The 25,575-nt window shown below is 44.7% G+C and overlaps 1 protein-coding gene across 3 annotated transcripts in view; it reads right to left on the reverse strand.

Moving 5' to 3' along the window:
• The window catches only part of LRP4 (LDL receptor related protein 4), an 85,320-nt gene extending 60,577 nt beyond the window's left edge, over positions 1 to 24,743 (reverse strand). For 2 of the 3 annotated variants that reach the window (XM_064512683.1, XM_064512682.1), the window contains exon 1: positions 24,441 to 24,742. In XM_064512683.1, coding sequence (XP_064368753.1) covers positions 24,441 to 24,543 — 103 coding nt within the window. In that variant the 5' untranslated portion in view covers positions 24,544 to 24,742. Of the gene's footprint in view, positions 1 to 24,440 lie in introns of all 3 variants that reach the window. The other variant, XM_064512684.1, reaches the window with a different exon arrangement.
• Between the last annotated feature and the right edge of the window lie 832 nt (positions 24,744 to 25,575).

The raw sequence follows: 25,575 nt of genomic DNA on the forward strand, positions 1-25,575 counted from the left end.
ATAGACAAGGACTGCTAATTAATAAAATATAGCCAGCAACATTTGAGCAAGTTCTTTGCAACCACCACCAGCAAGCAAGTTGGTTATGATGATGACTTTGAATAACTCCCATAGAGCCTCTCCACATACACACTACCCCTACACCCTATTTTCATTTTTCAGCCACTTGTCTTTCACGAGATACAGCCTGTTTACAGGTTTTATACTGTGCATACAACCCTTTCCCCAAATGACAAGTCCCTCCCTCTCACACAAACATGTAAATAGAGGTTGGGCAATGCTGACTCTGGTGAGCATCCCCCTCCCCCATGAGCCTTGTAAAGGGTTAAGGCCTGGTTGTCACATGCTGGTAGGCTGACAGCTTTATGTCTGTAACGCTTGATGTAGGTTTCAGACTCTCCCTTTAATCGGGTTCCATTGCAGTTAATCAGTGGGCTTCTTTTTTAAGGAAAAAAAAATGATAAAAAACAGCCAGCACTCTATTCAGCCCAATTCAATCTGTCCGGCCAAATCTCATGACCAGCTGGAATGCCCCTTTCCTAGCCTGCCCAGCAGGATGCCCAAGAATGGCGTGTGAACGTCTCTCCCCGCTCCTGCTCCAGCGTTAAAATGAACAATAGTCCCTGCCAGTGTCATTCTTCAGCAATTCATCTCTTCCTCTCGCCAGACTCTTTCGTTCCTTCTTGCCCCTTCCACCTTTTTTTGTATGAAAAACAACAGCAAATCAGCAGCAATATAATAACATAAAATTGTATTTACTTGGCAGACTTGGGGGAGGGGGTAAGGAGAGGAAGAGCCCCCACCCCCTTTCTGCAATGAAGACACAGAAGGGGAGCGTTCTCAGGCCCCAGCTGACCTGCTCCATGCCTGGTTTCCCTGCTGCAGGGAGCAACGAATTTGCCGGGGCGCTGGGGTGGGGCGACGGGGACCTTTTCTTCTGGAGCATGTTGGAACTGTAATTACAGAGAGGCAGCTTCCGGGTGGAAATTAACATGGATCTCAACTCACGTTCCCTGTGTTTTTCACGGGAGGACCTGTGGCCTTTGGTCGACTCTCTCATTCACCAGGGAACACGTCTTAAAAAGAGAAAGAGGTGGCAAGTGCAGGCTTAGGAGGGACTCCGATCTCCTCTTCCTAAAGGAGCAAAAATAGGGGGGAGATGCTATGGGACAACTCCAACAAAGACATCAACAAGGGCTCATAGAAATTGTGCACCTCACATTCAGCTACCAAGATGGGAATGCTTCAGTGTAAAAAAATAAGCACTGATGAGTGCTCAATAAGGAACAGGCTAACCACAGATGCAGCACTGCAGTAAACAGCATGCTAAGAGTAGACACACTGTGACTCCAAATACCAGCCCACTCTCCATAGTAGGGAAATAAGGAGCCAGGTCAGGCATGCAAACTGTTATAGAACCTGGAAAATTTTAGTAAATTTACTTTTACAAGTGTAAATTCAAAAGGGTTGCTTCCTGGTACGCAGAAATTTTCATGGCAGGACCAAGGAATAGTATGGCAAGTGCAGTATCTTATAGTGCATGCTTTAGAGGAAAATAAATCCAGCTGCTATTGATACCACAGGACATGTAAAAATATATATTATAAGCAAATACAACAAAAAGTAACTGATGAAATCCCAGAACTAAATTCACTTGCACAGCCTTTAACAGGCCCCTTTTGCACTTCATGACAGTCTAATCAACTTGAAATCCCCATATTACTTACAGCACACCGAAGTCCTGAACTGAACACAGAATTATTAGAAGGGTCTTCCAATGGCATTCATCACTGTGACAGTCAGGCAGTCCATGAACAGATTCATTTATCTTCACATGTTACTGCTGTGAATAGTTTCATCAGCTCCATTTCATAGACTGCAAACAGCCAGAGTCCTAAGCCAGAAGCCTCTGCCTCTAAGTGTCCAACCTGAAGAGCTGAGGAATGGTTTGCAGAAGTGCTGGACACTCACAAAACACAGCAGAAGGAGAGGGGAGTCACATAGGTGATGTAAAAAGTCAAACACTGTGGCAAATACATCAGCTTCAGCCCTGCCAAAACTGCCAAGTTCCTTTTTTTCCCCCCCATGAAAAATAACAGGCAACAGAAAAGAACCAAAAGACAAGTTGCTCTGCAAGCAAGCCACTGATCACCAGCTTGTTTCTTCTGCCTCTCAATAGGGTTGCCCTAAAGCAAAAAGGAAAGGTGCATGCAGAGACTGCAACTTGTTCTTCATGTAAGAGGAAGGTTATAGGACCCAAGTAAGGATCAGAAAGATGGTACTGGGAGACAGCAGCACACCACAGAAGAGTGGGATTTGGGGCAGGAGGGATAGGCAAGGTGTAGGAAAGGAGAGCACGAGGCAGCCTCTCCCATCTCATGCCTGCTACCCAGAACACTCCTGCCCACCCACATTCCCTCATCCCTTTTCTGTCCCTTAACAAGCTTCTCTACTTCCATATTCTAATTCTTTTCTGTTAATCTTTCCTCCTCAACAACTCCCTTCCATGTAGCTACAACATATCCATACTTCAAGAAGTACCAGGAATACAATACTCACACCAGCATGGCATTTCAAGCGGGCTAGTTTATTCTGCTTTCCCAGCAGGGCAAGGACATTATTCCATTTTCCATCAGCACCAAACCTGTTTGCCTGAACTGCCCCAAAATTCAAACTTTATTCAAATCAGGTGCAATCATAATCATCTTTCTCCCTATTCTGATGGAGCATATACTGCCTATGTTTACACCAGGTGCAAGCTGATTGCAAAAAAACAGCTAAGTGATCCAGATCAAAAATAGCTAGCAAAAAGTTAACCCTATAAAACTACCTGAAGGAGTTTTACCAGGCAGAGACTTTGTATTGTCCAGTATTTGGCATCACACAACTGCACAGTTCTTATGCACTGGCTTTAGTGTCTTATGTGATGACAGACTCAACTCCATCGGGAGTTCCATGTTATTTCTTGCATTGTAGTACAATCTTCAGTACCACATGGTATCACACAGGCATATCCTACACTCAGCTCTGGCTGGTTTCTCCTCCTCCTTCTCACTGCCTGTAAACCAGCAAGGGAGCACTCAGCCCAGAAGGCAGCCTCCCAGAAGGCATTATCTAGACCATGGCTCCTCTGCAGCCCTTCACTTGGAGGGATAACTGGAGCAGAGCTCCTGTTCAACTCAAGCCTGCCACTGGATTGTCAATGTCCACCGCAAACAGAAGATAAAGAGACTTTTGCTGCCACCCTTTTTAACGCAGTGCACACGAGTAACAATTTTCAAAGATTTACAACTCTACTGTGCTCAGGTGAATTTCAGAGAAACCAAAGGATCTTTGAGACTCTTCTAGTATTTTGTATTTCTGAAGTATGGGAGGCCTAACAAGTGTCCTCAAGCTTCTCTGTACTGTGGCAAGATTTTAAAACATTTAAAATGAGATTTTTTTAAAAAGCATTTACTTCTCTATCCTTATTCCCTAAACTCACTGAATCACTTGTAGTTGAAGCTTTCTAGAGTTTTAAGCAGAGACTCTTCTCTCTCTCCACTTCTTCCCTTGTCCCTGGAAAAGCCTGGAAACTTAGAAGTTGGTCAAGCTTTAAATAACTGAAAAGAGAATGAAACTAAAGACTGTGGTAGACTTGACCCTTGTAACACCACTCCCCTCACACATCCCCTTCTGCTCCAGAGCTATATGGCACCTCCTCTTAAATTTCTACCTCTTTAACACGGTCAAGGTGAACTCAAAGTAATTGTTCTCAACTTCTACTTAATTTGAAGGTTGAGGCTTCTGTTTCAGATTTCAAGAGAAACTTGTGCTCCCAAAACCTTGTCTTTTTTTCCAGCCACATTAGTCAGTCTAACTAAAGCTGTTCTGTCTTCCTACAAACCTTGCCTCACTTGTAGTTGTGATGGTCTAAGGACAGAACATCTCTGCACATATTATATCACATATAACATGGAAGAAAGACACAGTCATCAGATGCCAATGGGGATAGAGACTCTTAAGAATCTCCATAAGGAAAATTACATACATTCTTTTGACTCTGGTCTGTATTTAGCATATTTGTAATTTCTTCCTAGAAAGAAGGGCTCATATTCTACCCTCATCTCCAAATGAGAGGCCAGGATGTCTCCAGTTTAAAAGCATTCACTATATCTGGGCTAAGAACTTTACTGCCAGCTATACCATAGCATAGCAGTCTTGCGCTCCCTCACCCTGCATGCTCTCCTATGTGCTGACATTGAATAAGTCTTTACTTACTAAATTCTGCTGATCACTTAGAGACTGAATTCAGTTTGGAAATTTTCACGGGATTTAACAGACTGGAAATGGAAGATGAGCCAGGTCTCCGGCAGAAAGTTCAGGTAGTTCAGTCTCCAGTGCAGCTGCTGATTATGTACAACTTAAAGTGTCTGTGGAACTACAACCTTAGAGGAGAAGTATTCCCTGCTCCAGGAGCATACTGATGCAGGTGAGCACCTCCTGCCCAAATTTAAGTTCGGACATGATACATCTGGAACGAAGACGAGGCTTCTGGCATCACTCCTACTAAAACAAGAGCATCAGTTCTAAGAAGATATTTGAATCTTTAATACAGAGCAAGTAACACACGCAACTCAGCTTAGCCAGAGAAAGAATCTAGCCCCAAACTGGGGGCATGCTGAGTTTGCTGCCAGCCTTGCAGGGATGGAAAGGAACTTTTTAAGCATGCTGCCCCATTACTTTTTCTCCATAAAGCTAGGGAGAAGTGGGCTTATAATGTCTCTTCTTGTCACAAACAAGCAGTTTCACACTATTTAGACATCTGCCCTTCAGCTTTAGAAACAGGGGGCAAAAGCAGTATGTAGATAGGAGCTTACCGGAGTATCTCAGGACTATGGCAATGGGCTCAAGGAACTACCAAGACCAAAACCTAGCAGACAGTCAAGCTGCAATAGTTTGCTTTAAACAGACATCTCCTCTCTGATTTCTTCCACATTTGGAGCTGGGACACAGACCAAATAAACCAGAAGTTGAGAGATAGTTCACAGGTAGCAGAGGGAACATGAAGTCAGGTATAAAAATGTGCAGAACACCAAGCAGAAATAAGCTAGATGCATTTAGCACAAGAAAAGTCTGCACTTCCAGTCTACACCGACACTTTGAACAAAACCACCCAGAAGGGGCACGTCAGCTAATGTCTCCTACTAAAAAAAGGAGGAAGAAAAGAGAGAGAGAGAGACACTGTCTGAGCCCAAACCATTATACCCTGTCTGTCTCTGCCTAAATCTCAATCCTCCCTCAAATGAAACGGTGATGGCCCAGAAACCCTCTAGCTTTAACAAGGATGCCGAGTGCTGACAAAGGCTTCCTTTAGAAGCCTGGACCACAGAAAGCTGGAGATAAATCCCTCCACTTATCTCCATTTTCTCCTCCCTCACATATACAAGTTTTCTCCCCCCCTCCTACCTCTCAAACCCATCTCACCCTCCTCCCCTCGAGAGCGATTAAGGAAAAGCTGTAGAAATATTTGCCCAAAGCTGGAGCCTGTTGCTGGGCCCAGCTGCATTGTTGGTGGGAATACACATGGCAAACTTGCACTGTGAGGAGCCCTGCGGGATTCCAGGCGCTTCGGGGAGGCTTTGTGAGCCCAGCTCTGCATGCACTAGCCAGACTATTGTGAAAGGGAAACAGAAAAACCGTTACAAACCCAAATGCTCCCCCACTCCCACCTCCCCAAGTGCCCCCCTTCCACCAGCCGCCACCTTCCTCAAGACAAATCGAGAGGGGAGGGGGCTGCTTCTAAAGAGAATGAAAAGGTTTCCTCAGTTAGATTTAAGGCAACAAGTCAGAGCTGCAAGGAGTCCTTTATCCGCCAGGGAAGCCTCCCACTGCTCCCGAGCCGGGATCCTGGGGGCCAGCTTTCTGAAGGCTGCCATTGATTTGTCACTGGTGATAAGTGAGCCCAAGGCTGTTCCCACAATCCCCTGCAGAGGCGAAGATTCTCCCACAATGCCCGGCGGGGGAGAGGCACAACAAACCGAGAGAAAACACGGAACTTAAAGGTCGGAAAATCTGGAGGGTTTCTTTTCTCTAACGAGCAGCAACAAAAAAGAGTGACTATTCTGAGACCCAGGCAGGGGAGGAGAGCCAACAGTTCACAAGGGCAGCACAGCCGTGCACTAGCGCACAAGCCTTCTCCGGGCAAGATGCAGCAGATAGGAATTCTTCAGCCCTTGTCTCCAAAGGGCCTCCCAGTGCCAACTCCAGCAAACAATATTCCTTCAAAAACTCCCCAAGCGCTCCTTTGCCAATAGCGGGAGGCTTTTAAATCTGTTCTATTTACATAGGGATACTCTTCTTCTCCCAAGCAGATGCTGCTGGAAACTCGTTTTTCTGCTTTTTGGGAGGGGAATTTTTTTCTCACAGTACTAAATAAATGAGAGAGGCTAATGAAGCACCATGTCTAAAAGGTGAATTCCCAAAGCAACAGGAGATCTTAAAGGAGCACCAGAGCTCCCCTAGGGAAAGTGCAAACAGCGTAGCAGCTGCCTGGGCAAGACCAGATGCAGATGGGTGAACTGAAAGCAAGACAAGACAAAAAAAAAGGGGGGGGGGGGCACCTGAAAAAAAGAAAGAAAGAAAAAAAAAGAGCCAGGGAAGAAAAAAAGAAACAACAGTAAAAGAGTAGTAAAGATCCCTGGTCTTTTCTGATGTGGCTAATTTGGAAGGACCAGAGGTGGTCAACTTCCATTATGAAACATCTATCGCGTGCTCCGAGATGAAGACAGGGTTTGGAAGTACATAGGATGTCTTTTCTTCCTTTCTCTGCCCTTGGCAAAATCTCTCAACTAGCTTCCATTCTGTCCAGACTAAGGCTGAGGCACACAGGCCTTGTAACATGACCTAAAGACCAAGAGATTCAAGACTTCAAAGGGAAAAAGAGCATCATGCCTGCAGCCTCCTTCCAATTCAATCAGACTTGATCCAGCAATACAGAGGATCTTATCTGGCAAGATATTACCTCAGGACACTTCTGAGGGGCTCCTGAAACATCAGTTTATAATCCAGCACACTAAAATAAATGGAAGTTGCCAGTCTGTGAACTGTGAGATTCAGCAATATTCTACCTCATATTCAACCATCCCTAACAGAGGTGCAAGGCAGGTCATTGGAAACAGTAATTATTTGAGATATCCTAGTTAAACTTTTTTGCTACAGGAGAGAACATAGCCTCAACTGACCCTTCAGCTGAGAATGAGCACAATATCAGAACCTTAATGATAAAATCCAGTCCAAAAATTTTACAAGTATAAACAACAAAAAACAAAAACAAAAAAAACCAAAAACAATGCTCTTATACCCATTTGGGAACAAGCCAGCAGTCAGTTAGCTCAGAACAGGGCTTTAACATTCTTCTTGCCAGAAACTTTGCTCTGCAGCCAGGCAGCCACATCCTAAACCAGTCAAGGTTTTTGAGCAGTCCTGAAGGGCAACTCAATTAGAGCACATTGAAGTCTTCTGCTTCCTAGTGAGAGAGGACTAAGTATCTCCTGAGCTTGGTGGCCTAACTACTGGGACCACTGGAAACAGGCAGATATCCAGCAAGATTCCAACTTGCAAACCTGCATAACTCAATAGTTACATGAGAAGCAGACTAACAAAGCCAGTTTTGTATGGATTCATCCCTCATAGTTAGTCAGTTCTGGTGTGCCTGTTGCCAAATGGAGGGAGCAAATTCTTTGATGTCTAACAAAATGCAAATGCATGAGGAATCCTTTCCTGCAGCCAAGTTGCTTATACGGTGCCTCCCCTTTATTATGCTGCCTATCTTCATGAAACTTGTATTCTCTGAGACCAGTTTTTCGGGTGGGAAGATACACATACATATTGAAATAACCATTACTTCCATACAAAAGCAGGCTAAAAACGCCTGCAGATTTTTCTCATGAGAACAGCCAGTATTAACAGTATTATTAAGAATTTTTTCTGACACTGCTTCCTGGACCAAGTTCCAGGATCTGAGGTATGTCTATAGATAAAAGACACAGATTCCTCACAAAGCCAACAGTTCGGTTCAGCAAACACTGGATCCAGCTCCAGAAGAAGAATTTTTGACACATTTTTTTAAAGACTTTTAACTTCCTCTGCGTACAGAGGAAAAAAGTTCACCCTGCAAGCAATCACACTGCCTTATGCTAGAACCATGATCTCAGAGCCAAACAACCATGGGAAGAAACGGGGTCATTTTCTGTTCAGTCTTATAGAAGCATTTACAGCAATGATTCGAGAGCCAATTTTCTTCTTTTATACCATTGTATTTTAGGGAATAGACAGTATCTTTTGCAACAGACAAATCTGGTCAAATTAAGCTTTTGAGGCAACTGTGGGCACTGCAAGAAGTGACATTATCCAGCAGAGCAGAGTGCATTTTTTCTGAGCAAAGAATGACCCAAGCCCCTCAGTGCTAAAGATGCTATCTAAAATGACTGGATAACAGTAAAGATGCAGTAGAACTTGGGGCTACTCTCCTAGTTACTTCCATTTGTAGCAGAGCTTTATCTCCAGAGCTTTATTTACAATCTACCTTGAGAAGCTTCTATTTTTTGCAGTTGGATGCAGACTTTTTTCTCTGTTTCCATTAATTGTTCTGCAGTAAAATGACTTTTTTTTGGTCAGAGACAAATGGATTTCTGTGGTGGGGAAAAAGGCCTCGGTGTGCAGTTTATATCTTGACTAAATTTGTTAAATACTTCTGGTACCATGCACTCTCATTCCCAGACTCTACAAGAACAGAATATTTATTCCTACAGCAGACAAACCATCCTCTAAGTAAGAACTTCTGGTACATTTGAATCTTCAGCCAGCAATCCTTGACGAGTCAGGGTCAGATCTACTGAAGTCACAGTATGCCACTAAACTACACACCATTTAGGCCCATGATAACATACATTTCAACTTGGTACAGGGGCTTCCTCAGAGATAGAGCTCAAATAGTTTTTCCAGTTCCCAGTTCTTTTTTCTGAGGTTGAATACGATCATTTAATTTCAGATTCTGATAACAGCGCTTAGAGGTTCACTTCCCTCCCTCCATTTCTTATTGCGCACTATCAAACTGTATGGAATTACAAACAGAAATAGCATTGTGGAAATCATTGCGATATCCTTCCTTGTAACTGCACAAACACTTGGCAAACTGAAACATACACTAGATGATTTAGGTCTTGAGTCTTCAGAACAGCATGACTATTTTCCATGGGGAAGATACAATCTTCTGCCCTTCACACTATAACCTAGTTTCTTGATTTCTTTGCCAAATATCCTCCCAAAACAAACCCTCTTCTGTGCATGATAAGCAGAGGACAGGAAGCGGCCTTTATTTGACTGTGCTTAAGTGATAACACAGCTTTCAGGTCCTCCAGAAACACACTGATGTTTACTCAAAATGGGAGAGAAACTTCAAGGCTTCATCAGTAATGCTAGCTTAAAGAGTTCCCAGCCTTCTTCCCTATTCTCAGCCCCATGCCAGTCCCACAAGTCCTGGCAAAGTTCATTGTGCAGCCTTGCAGAAAACGGATCAGGGAAAGAGGTCCAGTAGGCGGTATGTGGAGGAAAAGGGAAAAGATGAAAATGTGAGGGTCTTTCAAATACCCCTTCCTCTTCCTCCAGTTTGATTCCTCAGTCTGGCTCATGGCTCGTGGAACCATAGCCTCAGAAACAAACTGCCAGGAGAAGAAGCTGGGATCATTTCCTGTTTAGGGCTTTACAGACATATTTACTACAGTGGCTCAGGAGTTATTTTCTTCTTATGGCCTGTTTACCAAGTGTTTGTACATTTAGGAATAGGGCACGCATGCTACTGTGCCGAAAATTCTTATGAAAAGGAATAAACACAGTGAATTAGATCATTCTACACTTGAGTACAGTAAACGTTTAAAAATGTAACATTCTAATTTGGGAAAAAGCCACTGACTTCAGTAAGCAGAAAAAAAGAGCTCTTAAGCAACCAGTCTCCATGGTACAATTCTTTACCCTCGCAAGAAGAAATTCTGTAGCCTCTAAAATCAAGTCGTCAGCTATCCTTGGAGAAGAAAATGACCTAGCCTTTAGCACGCCTGGCCCAACAATCATAGGGAACCATTAAGTCACAGTCTGCAAAGAGGACACTCCAAGTAAGTTTTGCATAGATGTTCTTCAGAGGTTCTAGGGAAAAATACTTAAGCTATTGGGTAAATATGGCCACTGAAGCCAATTACATATTTACAGAACTCTACCCAGCAATTTAGCTTGGTCCTACAAAGCAGGAAAAGTTATAGTTATACTTCTGTTCTTAAATTTCTTGACCTTTGTGGATACATGGTTAAATACCTATTTGCAATCCATCCGAAGAGCTGCTAGAGTCAGGAGAGAGAAAAGGGTAGAAGAGTCAGTGAGGTGGAGAGGAGATCTTTGTGAGCTGAGTTCAGATATGCTATACCTCAGCAAGCTAATGCCAACCATTTATTGAACGTGCTGGCAGAAAACAAGAACATGCACTACCTATGACAAAAAAAACCCCCCAGCAACTAGATCCACTTAGAAAGGCATTAAATCTGAGAGGAATTATTTTTCTTCCAGTATCAGGCACCACACACACAAAATAGAGCCATATAATAGCAGTAATGTAGCATGCAGTGTGTCAAAGGGGGAAACACTCGAAAAGATTAGGAAAAGGCAGCTATAACAAAAAAATGTTTTGGGGATGGAGAGGAGAGGACAAGGAGTATCAACATATAGACTAAAGGGCAAAACATTTAAAAAGAGTCCCTATTTACTATGTTAATCAGAATTTTATTGTTTATTTTGTTTTCTCGTTATATGACTTGTCTACCAATTTGTTACATGTGGAAATTATGAACTCTTCAGAGCAGAGACTCTCCTTACTGTACGCACACAGGGTATATAATACTGCAAAGCTCTAATTTCCATTAGAGTGGAACTTTACATGATCCAATTGACAACTCATGTGTGAGATTCAGCCCATGTAGATCTTCCCTTCAATCTGCCACGTATTCACTCAGGGAGATGGGGAAATGACTGTTTAGACAGTTTATGTTTCCAAACAGCCAGATCTTTCTTCCTGTGACCAGATACTTGGAATTAGCACTTGCATTTCTGCATCAACTCAGAAGGAAGATGGGATAATGCCTCCTTTTGTGTGCATACCCAAGCCAAGCTTGTCAAACCATGACACACCACCACATCAATGGAGGCACAGGGACAACTAGAAGCAAAACTGGGATCCAAATCCTGCAATCAAAGGTCAAAAGAACAGCTCTTCACTCTGCATGAGTCATTTTAAAAGTAAGATTAAGGCAGAAAATCAAAGAGCTAGCAATGGGATAAAGCTTTTCATATTTAGGTCGCCAATCTCTCTGGCAGCAACTCAGAACTTAAGTCAATGTCAGCCCAAGTAAAACAAGATAGTAGGTATTCCTCCAAGTCGTAATGAACAGATGTTTCCACCACTAAAAACATCATCAGTTACTGTAGCGCACCAGTTCTTACATCCATAGGCTGACCTTTCACTGCGCTTTGACACAAATGCAGCAATAAGACTACCGTACACAGATAATAAAGAAAGGCTTATGCTTACATGTCACAGAAACTGAATCTTGGCCTTGAATTCTCCCCTTCTCTTGTTTCCAAGGCAAGTCTTTCTAGATTAAGGTTAAGGCAAAGTAAAGTAACAGCAAACCACTGCCAAATAGGTTGGTCTTGCCCCCCTTCACCCTTCAGCTTCTGCCCTCTTCTTTCAGTCAGGTCTACGCTGTACTGATCACGCCACTGAAGAGCAATTCTGTTCCTCTTGCTAATACCACAAAAACATTTTTTACTGTTTTGTAGGTTAGCTCTGTGTCAGATCAACAAGCTGAATTCATCCGCAATCATACACACGCAAGCCTATACAAAGAGACAGAGGGGTAAGACTGCTCTTCTGGGGGCAGCCCACAGTTACACTAGATTAGGTGTAACATGAAACCACACCCTGTGTGTCAAAGAAGCCGTGTAGCTATCAGCCAACCCGCATATATTCCAGGCAGAGAACAATCCTCAGGAATGACAACATCTCAGCACCTCCACCAAAAAGACTTCTCTCTCTCGCTCTCTTTCAGAGAGGTTTCAAGTTTACTGAAAGCAAAAAGCAGCAGAAACAAAAATTCTTCTTATTCTGATATTCCAAAGAACGGGCTTTGAATTACTCTAAAAGTGCATTAAAGTCACCTATAAAGCTAGGTAATACTAAACCCTACTCCAAATCAGTAATGTGTCCTTTTAAGTTATTTGCAGTTATATTGCTAATGTCATCTGAAACAAGCCATTGAATATGTTCCAGGCAAGCCACTTCTCCACTGTCCAGCCTACTGTTGAACCACTTTAAGTACTATGTTTAATTTACAAAGTTTAAACAGGAAGAGAGGACTAAGTTTATAGAGATTAAGGAATAGAGGACAGCAAAAACGTAATTCGTGATCCATACATCATTTCATCTGGTGCCCCTGCAAGAGACATGGATCTGCAGGAAGGTAAGTGGGTGATAAATAGGGACAGTTGGGAACATTGTTTATTTCCTCCTAGGGAAGGCAGCAGTTCAGGCCTCTAAGGATAAATCAAATTTCTTAACCAGATGGAAGACATTTCATTTTCAAAGATAAACCATACAACAATGGACCACAGAAAGGAAGAAGTCAATTCACAATAGCAACAAGAAAACAAAATTACTAGAGATTGCAGAGAGGAGTTCTCATCAAAATCTGCCCTTACAAAGAGCCTCATGTTGCATCAGAACTTGCACCACATCCCACCACAGTCAATTCAAAGATACTTTTATTGGCAAAACAAGCTCTACAAGTGTTACCCACATGTAAGAGACAGCACATGAGTTTCTCCCAGAAGAGGATTCAGTATGTGAAGTGCCTGCCTCCAAGGGTTTCAAGAGAGAAGGCTACATGCCATGGAGTCATCCCTCCAATGAGAGAAATGAAAATATTCCAAGGAATAACAGCTTATTTCTAGTAAGATAAATGTTTTCTTGCTCTCATTAATTTTCTTCTTCATTTTACTCACAGGATTTGAAGACTTCCTTCCCAGTCTCCCCATCCACTTCTCTTTCCCAGTCATTTACAGTTTGATTTATGGTGTTCTCCCTGTTTCCAGCCAAAGTTGCACATGCCAGTTCAGTACTTTGCAAAAGTCTGACTTGGTTTTGCACATTTCACTAAGTATCATTTGCCAGCACAATAACTTTATGCAAGAGCCTGTTACCGTCTAGTTGACTACTCGGTTTGGACCATTCTTTACAGAAACTTGTGTTCTGGTTTAGATTTAGACTAGTTTCTCAAGCACTGTTTGATTTTGGATTAAGTTATTTGCTCCATCAGCCTCAAAAGGAGTGCCAAGTCCCAGAAGCAATGTTTTCACAGGAACGGACAGCATTTTTGTTTGGTTTCAGTGCACGTTTCTCTAGTACGTTTAGGTTGAGGCAGATTTTGCTGCTTCGGCTGAAGTAGTACCAGAAACAAGTCTTTTCATGCAAAGATCAGCAACGGAAATCCTCCCAATCCTGCTCCGTAGCCATCACTACATAGATATCATCATAGATATAGTTTTACCATGTCTTTGCAAATCTGAAAATAAAAAAGTTAGGTCCATTTGGTTACAATGAAAGAATATGCAGAGCTCTGGAGCTCATTCCTGTGGGAGTCGATGTTTAATTTGCCACCAAGTAGTATAGCAGGAAAATCTAAATTGTATGCACAGATCCCAGGGTTTGACTAGTTCAGACGTGGCTCATTTGCTAGGATTACCACACGACCGGCAGAGCCCCACATAGGCACAGAGGTTTCTGTGTGGGAGGGCTCCCAAGGTTGAACAGGGGGCTGTAAAGGGACCCTGCTGCATGCCTAGCTCAGCCCAGCCCCATCCAGCAAGGGAATAACTCTCTCTCAAGAGAGCTATTGTCATTTCCCTCTGTGAGCCACTCCTCACATTCCCCTTATACTCATCTCTATAGGGAACAGCCATACAATGCACATACCTCGAAGACTTTGGCATGCAGCTTGCAAGGTCAAAAATGTTGGCTCCCTAGGCATATCTGGTCTTCTGTGGCATAACTCAGGTGGCCCTCCTTCCTCACAACACTTTAATTGGCAGTTTTAGCATTCCCCACCACATTTATTTTAAGATCTTGAAATACAGGATGTAGAGCACATTGTTATGATATCTTCCAAGAAAAATCCCAAAACAAACCCAGATATCACTCCACATCTTTCCAAGATTAACCTACAGAACCAATGCATTACAGTACATCAGCTAGCAAACGTAGGTGTTTTGGCAGCTTTCTCAGTCACTTAATTGGAAGCCTGAGCTCAAAGGCTGTTTTGCCTGAGCGGGTAAGTCAAGATGTACATACTGACAATGTCATCTCTGTCTCACTCCCTTTCTTGCTTGAAGGCCTCCGTCTGAGTTCATTACTGTTTATTTTTATCCCGTAGTTGATGAATTGTACATAGGTTTAATTTGCTCTATACCTCTCGTTAGTTCCATACTGTAACCATGTTAGAGTTGGTCTTGAGCGCCAGAGCAAGCCAAACAGGGATTCTAGCAAGTGTTCAAAGTAGGCAAGTGCCTGCCTCCACCCTCTTCTCTGCCAGACTGTTCAAAAGCATCTGCAACAAGAAAACTGGTCACGGGTCTTTTCTCAGAAGGTAATCATCTGAGCCTCTCTTCTTCCTCCAGCTCTAGTGTTACTGCTATCAAGAGTTTCCTTCTCCAGCAGAAGGACCAATAAAATGTTGCTAGGTAATATTGTAGGAATTCTCCTAATTGTTGAACACTCCTTTCTAGCTTCAGTGTTTGCTCCTCAACTTCTGAAGCACCATGGGTGAAGAAAGAAAGAACCACACAAGCAAGAAGGCAGTGCAAAAAAAAAAAAAAAAAAAAAAAAAAAAAAAAAGAAAGAAAAAGAAAAAGCTAGGGACAATGATTGGAAAAATTAACCTAAGGAATTTCCTTATTTTGTTCTACTTTGGAATTTGCACTAACAGCAACACAAGATTACAGTTTTCATCTTCCAGTTCGCAGAAGGCAGGTCACAGACAAGAGAAACACAGAGGAAAAAAAAATGGCTTTTCTGTGAGCAGATGAGCCATTTCAAGCCAAAGAAGTTTGCAGTGGAAGGCTGCAGAAGGCAGGGATCAACAAGGTTCTGCTTCAACAGAGTACATTGTTGGGCACAAATAAAGCCTTTGTGTACTAATAACATAGAAATAACTTAACAAGACTGCCAAAGGAGCAAAGGAGATGAGTTTGCCCTTCCAGAGTTAAGGCACAGGCAGTACATCCACCTGCTCCACAGACAAAAGAACCTTAGGCCTGGGAAAAACTTGATGCCTAAAAGCTTTCTGCTGTTTAAGGTAATACTGACTGCAGGTCTGAATTCCTTCATACACCTCAGAATTGCAGTGGACAAAAGCCTACAGAGGGTGTTGATTCATGTGCAGTGACAGATCAAATTGGGACAACAGATGAGGTTACCACCCTTGTGGAGGAGACATCTTAACCACTCATGAATCAGCTGCTCATGAGTCAACAGCCTCTCGCAGCTGCTCTTCACTGCTTGCAGTGAAAGTACAAGAAAGAAGTCAGACCTACAGTCTTCCCTAAAGCACAGTAAAAACAGCAAAGAGCAGTTACCTCACCAATCAGCCCAATTTAGTCCTTCGCTGCTTCCAAGTCAACACCCAAGAAAAATTCTTTCACCAGTTCAACTCTGCAGGGACACAGCCTTCAGCTCAAACTGCTCCTTCCTTGTATTAAACCTGGATCTGTTTGCAGGCAACTACTAGCACTCTTGTCAGGAGACTCAACCTTTCCAGCAAGCTGTGCTCTCCCATCCTGCTGCAAGAAGCTGCAGCAGAACAGCTTGCTCAGAAGTTGTGTGCTGACGCAGCGAGCCCTCCAGGCCACGAGCAGTTTGGGCCACAAATAACAAACACAGGAGTCTCTGCTCCAAGGTGATAGATAAAATCATGGATGCAGCTCTCCTGAAGTGTAGTTAAACATTCCCAAAAGGCCCTCTTCCACTCAGACAGCGCAGTATGCAGGGTTGTCAGAGACCCCAGTATAGACTGCTTTGAGATCTGTATAGTCTCCCACCTACCTACTTCCATTTTATGCCTTCTAAGGGCTATTAGACATTGAGTACTTCATTTGGGATCCATGACTAAAATGCACATACTCCACCAGCATTCCTATTTGCCAGAGGCTATCCTTTGCTACTCCTTGGTTGTTCAAGCCTCCAAAATGGCATCTTCCAACCTATTTCCCCTTCCTACACCCCGTACTCTCCAGACTTCTTCCACAGCCAGAACCATTATGTTTCTTCCTCATGCTAGTAAGTGCTTTGCTGAGCAGAGCCCCTTCTAAGAGTAGGGGCACATCCTCAAACAATAAGAAACTCACCTCAGACTTCTCAAAAGTAAGAGGCTCCAAAATCACAGTGAGAGGAACAAAAACCTCTTTCCTAAATTTATCAGACCTGAAATAGTTGCAAGCTCTGAATAACAAAGAAAGGACAGCAATAAAGCTGGCTTGCTCTTATCAAATGCAGTTTTAACTTGAAGATTATCCCACCTGCTGGTTAATCCTCAGAGGCTCAGAACAAAAACAGCAAATGGTAATTCTGAGATTTCTCATTTTTTGCCCTGCCCTCAGAGTTGCAAAGAAAGGATTTGACTATTAACTTTTTTGGAAATTCAGAAGTAAAGTTGGGTGGAAGCAGAAAGAAAAAAAAAAAGTCTGTCTTTGTTTTATTCTAATCCTAGATCCCATGAGACACTTTTCTGCTACAGAGAATGGCTGTACCTTAGGCAAGAGCCTCTCCCAGACACCACCAGCTGTCACCAAATCGAATGAACTGACAGAGCTGGAGATTCAGGCTAAAAGAGCAGAGTGCATATTTTGCTCTGACCTTTTTAAATAGTCACACAATGCTTCTTATGATCCTCTCAGAGAATGAGGCTGGAAACACCGCATATCTGTGTTGTAACAGCTCTCTCTGCTAGTTAGTCCTTCATGTAGTGACTCTTAACAGAGAACAGGAAGAGAGGCAGCGTCCTTTTCCAGGAAAAGTGTTGTTTTCTGCCATCAGTCCTGTTGCTTCTGTATCCAGATTCCTTCCCAAACCCAGAGTAATCTCCTGCTCTTACTTTAGGCCTCTTTCCAGACAATCATCTCCAACCTTCTGGCTTCTCTCCTTGACTCTGCTCTCTCATTTCATACACTCTTCCAGGCAAGACTGTCCTCCAAACATCTTCCTGGACATCCCACTCAAAAATCCTTCTGGCTGCAGGCACTCCCAAGAGGAACAGCCCCCTCATTCCACTGCTGCAGAGAGCTCCATCACTACCTTTATCCCACAGGCTCACCTGTCTCAGCAACTATGCCAACATCGGTCTCCCTTTCCACCTCTACTCCCATTGCTAAGCTCCTGATATTTTATAAACTCACTCCATTTGGAAAGGAACTCTACTGTTAGGGTCCCTAACAAGTTGACTCACCTTCCTTTAAAGCATTACTAAAGATAATTCTTTCCCCAGCTCAGCAGCTAAATTCCGATCGCTGCTCCTCTCCACTTTTACACCTTCCATCTTTTATGCTACCTGATTAACAACAGCTCATGGCATCAGATCCCATATGATTTCTACATTTCAATCTCTTTATGTGGCTCTTCTGTTCATTTGCCAGCTCAAACTCTTGGATCTCATTTCCAAAATGTGTTTCTTTGCTTCTGTAAAATCTGTACTCCTACAAAACTCTGTACTCCTATATCCTCCTTCCTTTCTTCTCATGGTTTATGCTACTCTTACATCTTCCTCCCAATCTTTATTTCCCCAGTTACCGCTTTTCTGTAGTCTTCCATGCCACCTTCTACCCACAGGAACCCTCTTTATCCTTGTTCTAGGAACTGATTGGAATGCAAAACCTTCAGAATGTTTCCCATTAAACCAAATCTAAAAGAAATTTAATTAGAATGCTCTGCTATTTTAATATTGGACCTTATCTATCCCACTGGAATTATAATATCCCTGATCTTTATCAGATGTCAGATGTCTAAATTAGACTACAAATCCTTTGGGGCAAATGTAGCCTTTTCCTCCATGTTACACATAGCCACTTAGACCCCTCCTTAAGGTAAGAAAAAATAGCTCAGAAATTTGAACAATTTGTTTTTGCCAAGACCAGCTGGGGATGACCAGAGAATTTAAAAGTACTAATGCTTTGAAAAGTCACAAAGGCAAGAATTCCCCCCACCCCAACAGAAGTAATGTCTGACCACATCTGAGAGGAGAGAAGATGGGTATAGACTGTACTTCAAAGGTTTTTCCATGGTACCTCTGGCCCCTTCCTGTCTCAAGTCCCCAGAGCCATTACTTATCCCCTTCAAAACAGCAGGAGTGTCGCTTCTTTTTTCTTCACTCTCCAGAAGAGGCACAGCAGAAATAAACCTCGAATGATAAATTATGCACCACCTTTGTGTGGCTGCCTCTTGGCCAGACGGGAAATTTTTCTCCCAAAGCCCTTTGTTTCCAGCTTTGATCCCAGCATTGGATCTGCTCCGTTCAGCACTCCCTCGGCATGGAGGTGAAGGGAGAGCTGACACAGGCCAAGTTCAGGCTTACTGCAAGTCACAGTCACATCTTCCATTAGCTTGGCTCCCCTCCCCCTTCCAAACTGGAACTGTCCTTGAGTTTGAAAAGGTCCTATTAAACATTTTCCAGAGGGCCTTACAGAGGATACATTATTTTGATGGATGTTGGGACTAAAGGAGGAGGATTTCTAAGTACAGGGAAATAATGGAGTTTGTTCTAATGGGTTTAAGAGATGCCCGGGGGCACCAAGTAGGTTTCTTTTCTGCAAATCAAAAACACAGAAGACCAGAAAATGGAGCTGAACAACTGAACGCCAGGAAGCGGGGAAATCGGGCTCTATTTAACTGCTGCTCTTGGTTACAGCCAACTTCAGGCTGCTTGGAAAAACAGCACACACACATCACTGGCACAAACTTAACAGGAGAAAACAAAGAGACAACAGGGGTCAAACTGGGGGTGGCAAGTAGGAGAAGGAGGCAAAGCTGGGTCCCCACCCCCTACCAGAGAGTTGGATCAATTATCCTTGAATACTAACAAGATTTCTGATTAAAGAACTGCTGCTATGCAATAGAAACAGAAAGCTCCAGCAGCCAGGAGGGACTGTCAGGCAGTAACAAAGAGACACAGAAGACTATGCCCTGCTAGGGCATACGGAGGAAGTCACCATGCTGGTAGCCAGGAGAGGGGTCTCCTCATGACAATGTCTCACTGCTGATCACTCACTCCAGGAGTAAAACTTCACCCAGACACTACAGAACTTGGGTTCTGTTTTCAGGCAAACGTGTTCTCTGCTAGAAGTTGTGCTGGGCACCATTCTTTGAACCTCATCAGTACAGTGCAGTGAAGTGAATTTTATTCCCATCCTAACCTGTCCAGGGGAAATAACAGATGCTTATTCATTCTGAATATTACAGCAACATCAGGAAACTGCTATTAACTTATTTCAGCTGGAGAAACAAGAGCCTAAACTGCCTTCAGTCATACCTCCTTTTTGACAAAATTACAATTTGCAGTACAAACATTTAATGCATCTATACAGTGCTATCCCTTAAACTTAACGGTTTGTGACCTGCTGGTTATTGGTTAAATACAGAAAAATCTAATGCCCTAAGATGAATCTCATGAATAACAGAAGCTTCTGCTATTAATTCTCACAGCCCAAAGGCTGTGCTAAAATTTAAGCATCCTGATATAGGCATGGATATTATGCCATCAGAATCAGGCCCCTGACAGTTCAATCTCTTTGGAAAAAAAAAACAAAAAGAAAGAAAGAAAGAAAGAAAGGAAGGAAGGAAGGAAGCAAGCAAGCAAGCAAGCAAGCCTAATTCCTTGATTTGGAGAGTTTCAGACACCTACAATTTGGCAAGGCAAAACTCCAGGAACACCGGCTCTATTTGATGTTAATGAAGTCTTCATGAACACTACTTTTCCTGCCCTGGCATAGCAGGTCTCCTTTGGTCTGAGTTTGTAACAGTTGAGAAGGAGTTCTCCTCCCGACAGAACCACTGACTGCAGCTCAAGAGTCTCTCAGGCTAGGTGCACAAACTGGACTACTTCAGCACTTAACAGGCATCCTGCATAACGGAGGCAAAAATGACTGCAAAGCTGAAAAACCTGAACACAAACTCATCCGCAACAGACAGCAGCCAAATACTCCCAAAGTGACAGTCCCAGAGCCAGCAGGTGTACAGAATGAATAAACTTGCAAGCCTGTGGAATTACAAGTCCCTGATCCATATATTTATTATTTCTATCTTCAGTACAGGGCAATCCAGCTCTGCAGGGAAGAAGATACAAAAAAAAAAAAAAAAAAAGAGATTCAAGAAACAGCCTTTGCACAGTATAGACAAAGAACCATATAAGAGTAATGCCTAAAATAACAGCCATGTCAAAGAAGCACATCCACTGCAGACCGAAAAGCAAGAGCTTAACCATCAGGCGCATTAGATTCACGGACAACAATTACAATTAGTGTTCTCCACCAGGATCTGCGTGAAACACAGACAGCCACTAAATACAGTATGCCAATTAACGCAGAGCGTTTGCTGCATGCCGGAACTCCAGCTCTAGATGTTATATCAGGTAAAGCCAAATGGCTTTAAAGGGAGATTGTCAGCTTAAATATAAATGTATTTCACCTTGTTACTTAAAACCCTTTCAGAAAACATGAAAAATAACTAAGGAAGAAATAACAGAGGACTAGAGAAATAAAGCATCCATTTTTATGATACATTGACTTTGACAACAATTTTATAGATTCACCATTTCCAACAGAGAGTCTGTAAAATTTCTGCTGTTTTATTGATGTTTTGCTCATCAGTAAGAGAAGTAGTATTAAAAAAAAAAAAAAAACAGCTGCAAGAAGTGGCAGAGTAATTCCATGGATGTATAGGACACGCACTTACTTTTAAACTATTTTTAAAACCTTAACTAGATTTCAAGATAACATCTCTTTATCAGCTTTATAAAGTGTTATGAAGCATATATTCTATTGTGTTCAATGGTAAGTTGCATTCTAGGGCAAATGGAGTTGGCCTTGGGCAAGACAATTTCTGCTTCACTTCTCACATCTACAAAACAAGGATAACATTTGCTTATTTCACAAGAGGACAGGAAGATTCAAGAGGACTATCAGACTAGAGAGAGTTCTCATAGAATGAATGTTTTAAAATTATTTTTAATGTTAATTTCACCAGTCTGGAGAATTATCAGTTTTTAGGAGTGAAAATAAAATACATGCTCTTTAATTTCTTTTCCTAGTTAACATACAGCAAGTCCTGCATTTCAGTTTGAACTACTGGATAATGTTTATATACAACCACATTTTCTTTTGTAACTTGAAGCAGACAGCAGAAAACAGCTCCAAGTTTTCTTAAATCCCATTTTGTGGCCCACGTGAACAGACCATCCCTCTTTAAGGTTCACAAGACACTCTGGAAATAGAAGAACTTTACATAACTAAGTGCCTATTAATTTTGTTGCTGCATACACCCACACTCCCAGGACACAAGAAGGGATTCTCTGTTGCAGAAAGCAGTGGTAAAGCACGTAATTGAAAGCAGTCAAAAAGAGAATATAAAAGAACATTGCTTAACTGCATGAAATAAATGAAACAATAATGTTCATTTCACGGTGGAAAATTATGCTTTTCCATCATTGCTAGCATGTTTTAGTACAGACGGAATTGTCAAAAAAACAAACAAACAAACAAAAACAAGCCGCAACTTTTTTGGCCTCCCGCAGCATCTACTCTTCCCTTTAGGAGAGCATCCTCACCACTTTGACAAAAAGAAGCAGTGAAGACAGATTTCATAATCATCACAGGTTGGGAATATCATCCAACCTAATGAACAGTAAAGCCATGGATCCTGAGCACACCCAAGAGGGAGAGCATTACCAGCTCCAGATTGACAACAGGAAAATCGGCATTTTGTGACTGGCTCAGAACCATAGAATCAGTAGCAATGCCAAGTACACACAGTAGAGATCTCAATTCCCAGTGCAAACTACATTTCCTCTCTAGAGGTATCATATTCAAGTTTGTGTCTCCAAAAACGTAGTCGAGAGGTCTGGCAAGTGAAACTCTGAAATTAGCCATTTATTTTTCTGGCAGAGATCCAGGAGCTACAATGGCAAGCACATCACCCGAACAGGTTCTATGACATTCTGTATTTATCATCTAACCCTTCTTCTTCACCATGCACATGGCATTAACTTTTAGCTCTCTCTCTCTCTCTCTCTCTTTATATATATATATATATATGTATACACACACATACATATATATATACACACATATATATATATGTATACACACACATACATATATATACACACACACACACACATATATATATATATATATATTTTTTTTTTTTTTTAACCTGAAAGGCCCTTTTCCAAAAATTCCAGACACTGACAGATCTTTTTTTGGCACTAACTTCTCCAGTTTTAATGACTACCATCCACCAACAGAAGGTCAAAGCTGAATACTGCAGACTTGTTTGCTAATGCACACCTTTACGTTCCCCTGCGTGGATGTACAGTGGCAAATGACTGAGTCCTTTCAACATTTGTTGTAATTTACCCGTGTGGCATCCTGAGTTCTGTGGGTGTAGATGCTTTATGACAGTTAAGCTGTACACCTTCCCCACAGCCACTTCTATGGCACAATGATGAAAAAGACTCTGCAGGAGCTAAAGGGTGGGGACCAGGATCACCAGCTCACCAGTCTTTGGCATCTCCTCTGCCACCTCCACCCTGACATCTTCTCAGCCTTCTCCTTGCTTCGAAGGACAAAATTGTTCAGAAATTATGTTCTTACTAAAAAGCCTACCTTCTTGGGAAGGAAAGGGGATACTCACTCCTGGATGCATTTGGCACATCTCACCATAAACTCGTGTTCACTTGACAAAAGGATACAGGAAAGTGCACTGATGGGGAGACTACTTTAAAGAGAGACAAACTGCCATAAACAGCATCCCAGAGACATCAAGGCACAACCACCTACTAGCAAACCCGCACTTTACAATCAGACATCCCCCACATGGCTGTTAACAGCCCAGACACATTAACTAGGAGCACCTGGGCAACAGCCAAAATGAAAACACATCCAGATCTGCACCTACACTGAGATCTACACTTCAGATCTTTCTCATTCCTAAATAGCAGCTAAATACCTGTGTGGCACTTGGGAACTTACAGTACCTCCAGTTACTAAAAAGCAGATTTTCTGATACACAGGACTGCAATCCTGTACTCAGCCTTTCCAAGCTGGTTTAACACTTTCTTCAAAGCTGCATGCAATTAGGTTTCTCGCTAGAAAAGAAATAATATTACTTGAAACCGAAACCCCATGTGATTGTGCCCCAGAGGCAATACTTGCAGAACGATGGAGGTCAGTGGCACTACTGCAAATGCTTCCTGTAATTTCAGAGCAGCATAGGAGAAAACGGATGGGTGAAATTATACAGCAGCTGCCAGATGAGTGAAGGGAGAGAAACGAGGTACAACATATCTCCTCTTCGCTCAGCTCCCCTCCCCCTGAAGCCTTTCAACTCTTTATAAACAATGCGAGAAGTGTTTAGATGTTTTCTCCTCTACCGGACGCACTTGTAAAGGAAAACGCTATCGCACACGGGGAAGAATTGGCGATTGCTTTTCAGCGGATAGAGCGACCACAAAGATAAGTTTTCACGAGCAAGACTTCGCGGGGCTGCTCCCCCGCCCGCCAGTGCTGCGGCCAATCCCCCCCCGGCCCCGCCGCGACTACTTTCGGTCCCACTCCTGCCTTGCCCCGCTCCGCCAGGGCGCTGGGGCAGGACTCCGGCCCCGCCGCGGCGAGGCGAGGCGAGACAGGCAGCTCGGGGCGCCGCCGCGGAGCCGGGCTGCGCCTTTAAGGGGCCCGCGGCGGCGGGTGCGCAGCTGCATTCCTGCTCCGCAGCGGCGGCTGTCCCGACACGCCGGGCAGGGCAGCCGCCGCGGCAACCTGCGCGCCCGCCCCGGCGCTCGCTCCGCGGGAACAAAGCCCGCGCCGCCGCCGCCGAACTTCCGCGGCGCAGCGGCCGCGTGCGCGCCGGGACCCCCCGCCGCCTCCCGGCGCGGGCGGCGCTGCCCCGGGACCCGCCGGCCGCGGCGCGGCGGAGGGCAGCCCCGGGAGCGGGACGGCGCCCAGACAAAGCGCGGCGGCGCGGGCAGGTGAGCGGCCGGGGCCGGGCTCCCCGCCGCGGCTGCGGGACGGCGACCGGGGCCGCCGCGGCAGGCGCTTACCTCTGGCGCGGAGCAGCGCTCCCAGCAGCAGCAGCACCAGCACCAACAGCGGCGGCGGCAGCGGCAGCGCGGGCAGGAGGCAGCCCCCGCCGCGCCGCCTCATGGTGGCAGCGCCCCGGCCCCGCGCCCGGGCCGCCTGCCGCAACGTCCCGGGCTCCTCGTGCGCGCAGCGCCCCGGCCCGGCCCCCGCGCACCGGGCGCCGCCGCCGCTCGCTCGCTCCCTCGCTCGCTCCCTCCGCAGCCGCGGCAGCTCCCGGGCTGGGGGCTCGCTCGGTCCCCGCTCCGCCCGGCCCAGGCCCGGCCCCCGGAGGAGGAGCCCCGCCGCGGCAGCCCCCGCCCCGCTCCCCCCAGCGCCCAGGCGCCTCGCAAACTTTGCGCGCGGCAGAGGCGGTCCCGGGGCCGCGGCGAGCCCCCTCCGCCCCGGCGAGCCCCCGGCTGCTGCCCCGGCCTGGCCGCGAGGGGCGGCGAGCCCCCGCCCGGGACGCGCCGTGCTCCGCGGGGCCGGGGCTCGGGGCTCCCTCCAGCCCCACCGGGGCCGCCCGCCGGGCCGCCCGCTGCAGGGCTTCTCCCGCGGCTCTGCGCCGGGAGCAGGGCGACCCCGCGGGCTTTGCGGCCGCTTCCCAGCCTGCGCCGGCCGCCCGCACCCGCGGCCAAGGGCAGAGCCCCGTCGGCCGCCCGTGCCCGCTTGCCACGCACCGCTCGGAAACTCGCAGCCTCCGAAGCACCGCGCTCCCGGGCATCTGCCCAGGGTGCGCGCTGGTATCTGTCTGATTTCCGCCCCCCCAGTTTCACGGCAAGCCTGCTGGTGCCCGGTGTCTGCAGACAGCTGATTATATAAGGATCTCAGATATCCTAAAGAAGGGCTAGGGCCACAGCCCCTGTGAGTAGAAATTAACACTTGGACAATGGTCTTATGTACCGTCTGGTTTCTGTGTTGTATTTAAAAGCAGACTGGATATCAGTGTGAAAGCCAGTTCTATGATGCTCTGTGGTGCAACCTGACATTTTAATACAAGAGTCGGCAATGCAAGGAACTTTGATTAAATAATTAATTTCAGTTGATTTCAAAGTGCTAATTTGAATGGAAAGCTGATTCAGACAGTCCAAACCCTGGACCACAGGGGAAGATGGGAAT

Source organism: Dromaius novaehollandiae, chromosome 5 (assembly GCF_036370855.1).
Source record: "Dromaius novaehollandiae isolate bDroNov1 chromosome 5, bDroNov1.hap1, whole genome shotgun sequence".
Lineage (NCBI taxonomy): Eukaryota > Metazoa > Chordata > Aves > Casuariiformes > Dromaiidae > Dromaius > Dromaius novaehollandiae.